Raw genomic sequence first — 1,397 nt, 5'->3', positions numbered from 1 at the left:
ACACTAGCGTTTTTTTTTTTTTTTTTTTTTTTTTAAAAGCCAAACCACTGCAACTTTGAACATGCATAATATAAGCTAGGTAGAAGTTTATATATTCTGAAATGACCATTATTAATGCTTAAGTTTTTTTGCTTTACTTTAGAAAACCCTCAGCCAGTCTGTCTAGGATATAAAGAATAAACAAACCTGTGAGTGGACTGACTTGTGGGATGCCTGTAGAGTGACAAATCAGACATTATTATTATTGTCATTTTGAGACAAGCAAATGAAACTGAAGAAATATGGCAAAGTAGAAATGATACATTTCAAGAGGGAATCGGTTAAAAGTCATCTCTGCCAGATTTTCGGTAAAGCAATGATAAACAAAATACAGAGAAAAAAATGCAGCTGATTCTGTCCATTAGTTTGCCTTCAATCATTATTCTTGAGCTCCCAAGCAAGAGTAAAGTTAGACACAGGCGGGCCAACATCTGAGCAAGTTAATACTGATATTATATTGTTTAACTTGGGTCAGACATGGACTGGACACATTATGTAATGTGTCCATTCCATCTAGAAAACAGTAGGGAGTGATTTAGCTGCTACTTTTAGCAGAGTGAGTGACCACTGAAATTATATAAGGTCCCACTCAGATGTCTTAATATTAAACAAGTGGCCAGCACATGATGTGGTTAAATTAGGTTAAGTTCCAGGAAAAACAACCAGGACATCTTTTCCACTTCACATTCCAAGAGAGATATTCTACATCAACCATGATATTTAACCCTACATGACAATAATACTTAAAATGAGTTTGACAAAATGCATCTGTCCCAGGAAAGGAAAGATAGCCGAGACAAGATGACTTTCAGAAAAAGAATAAAATATTTAATACGTAGTCACAATAGCACACGACCTAATGCTCAGGGTGTTGGGCTTACAATCATTAGGCCCTGTGTTCAATTCCTGGACTGGGCAGTGTGTTGCGTCTTTCAGCAAGGCGCTTCATTTCATGTTTCTCCTGTTCAGTCAACTGCTGGTGAAACTTTGTCCTTCCAACTGTCACAGCACTGATGTTCTGCTAGGTGAAGTTAAGGAAGGTTGAGACACTGCCTGTGTCTGCTCATGACCACATACACACAACTAAAGCAAGTGACCAAGTTAGTAGTCGGGGTGGGTGCGCTGAAAGTGTGACTGCTAGAATAAGAATAGTCTGGGCCAAGTTTAGAGAGCTCTTACCTCTGCTGGCGACAAAGGGACTCTCACTCAGGGTAAAAGGCAGACTGTATGACGCATGCGTACGAACAGCCATGCTACATGGCAGTGAAACATGGGCTGTGACTGCTGAGGACATGCGTAAGCTCGCAAGGAATGAAGCCAGTATGCTCCGCTGGATGTGTAATGTCAGTGTGCATACC

At 40.0% G+C, this 1,397-nt stretch overlaps 1 protein-coding gene across 4 annotated transcripts in view; it reads right to left on the bottom strand.

Annotated features, from left to right (window-relative positions):
- Nucleotides 1-1,397, bottom strand: part of LOC106877726 (pre-mRNA 3'-end-processing factor FIP1) — a 20,078-nt gene that overhangs the window by 1,871 nt on the left and 16,810 nt on the right. For 2 of the 4 annotated variants that reach the window (XM_014926690.2, XM_014926691.2), the window contains exon 14: nt 187-213. The exons of the other annotated variants lie outside the window; for them this stretch is intronic. In XM_014926690.2, coding sequence (XP_014782176.1) covers nt 187-213 — 27 coding nt within the window. The remainder of the gene's footprint in view (nt 1-186; nt 214-1,397) is intronic. 4 annotated transcript variants of the gene reach the window in all.

This window comes from Octopus bimaculoides, chromosome 13 (genome assembly GCF_001194135.2).
Source record: "Octopus bimaculoides isolate UCB-OBI-ISO-001 chromosome 13, ASM119413v2, whole genome shotgun sequence".
Classification (NCBI taxonomy): Eukaryota; Metazoa; Mollusca; class Cephalopoda; order Octopoda; family Octopodidae; genus Octopus; species Octopus bimaculoides.
The sequence above is the reverse complement of the archived record's forward strand: the minus strand, read 5'-3'. Positions and strand labels throughout refer to the sequence as shown.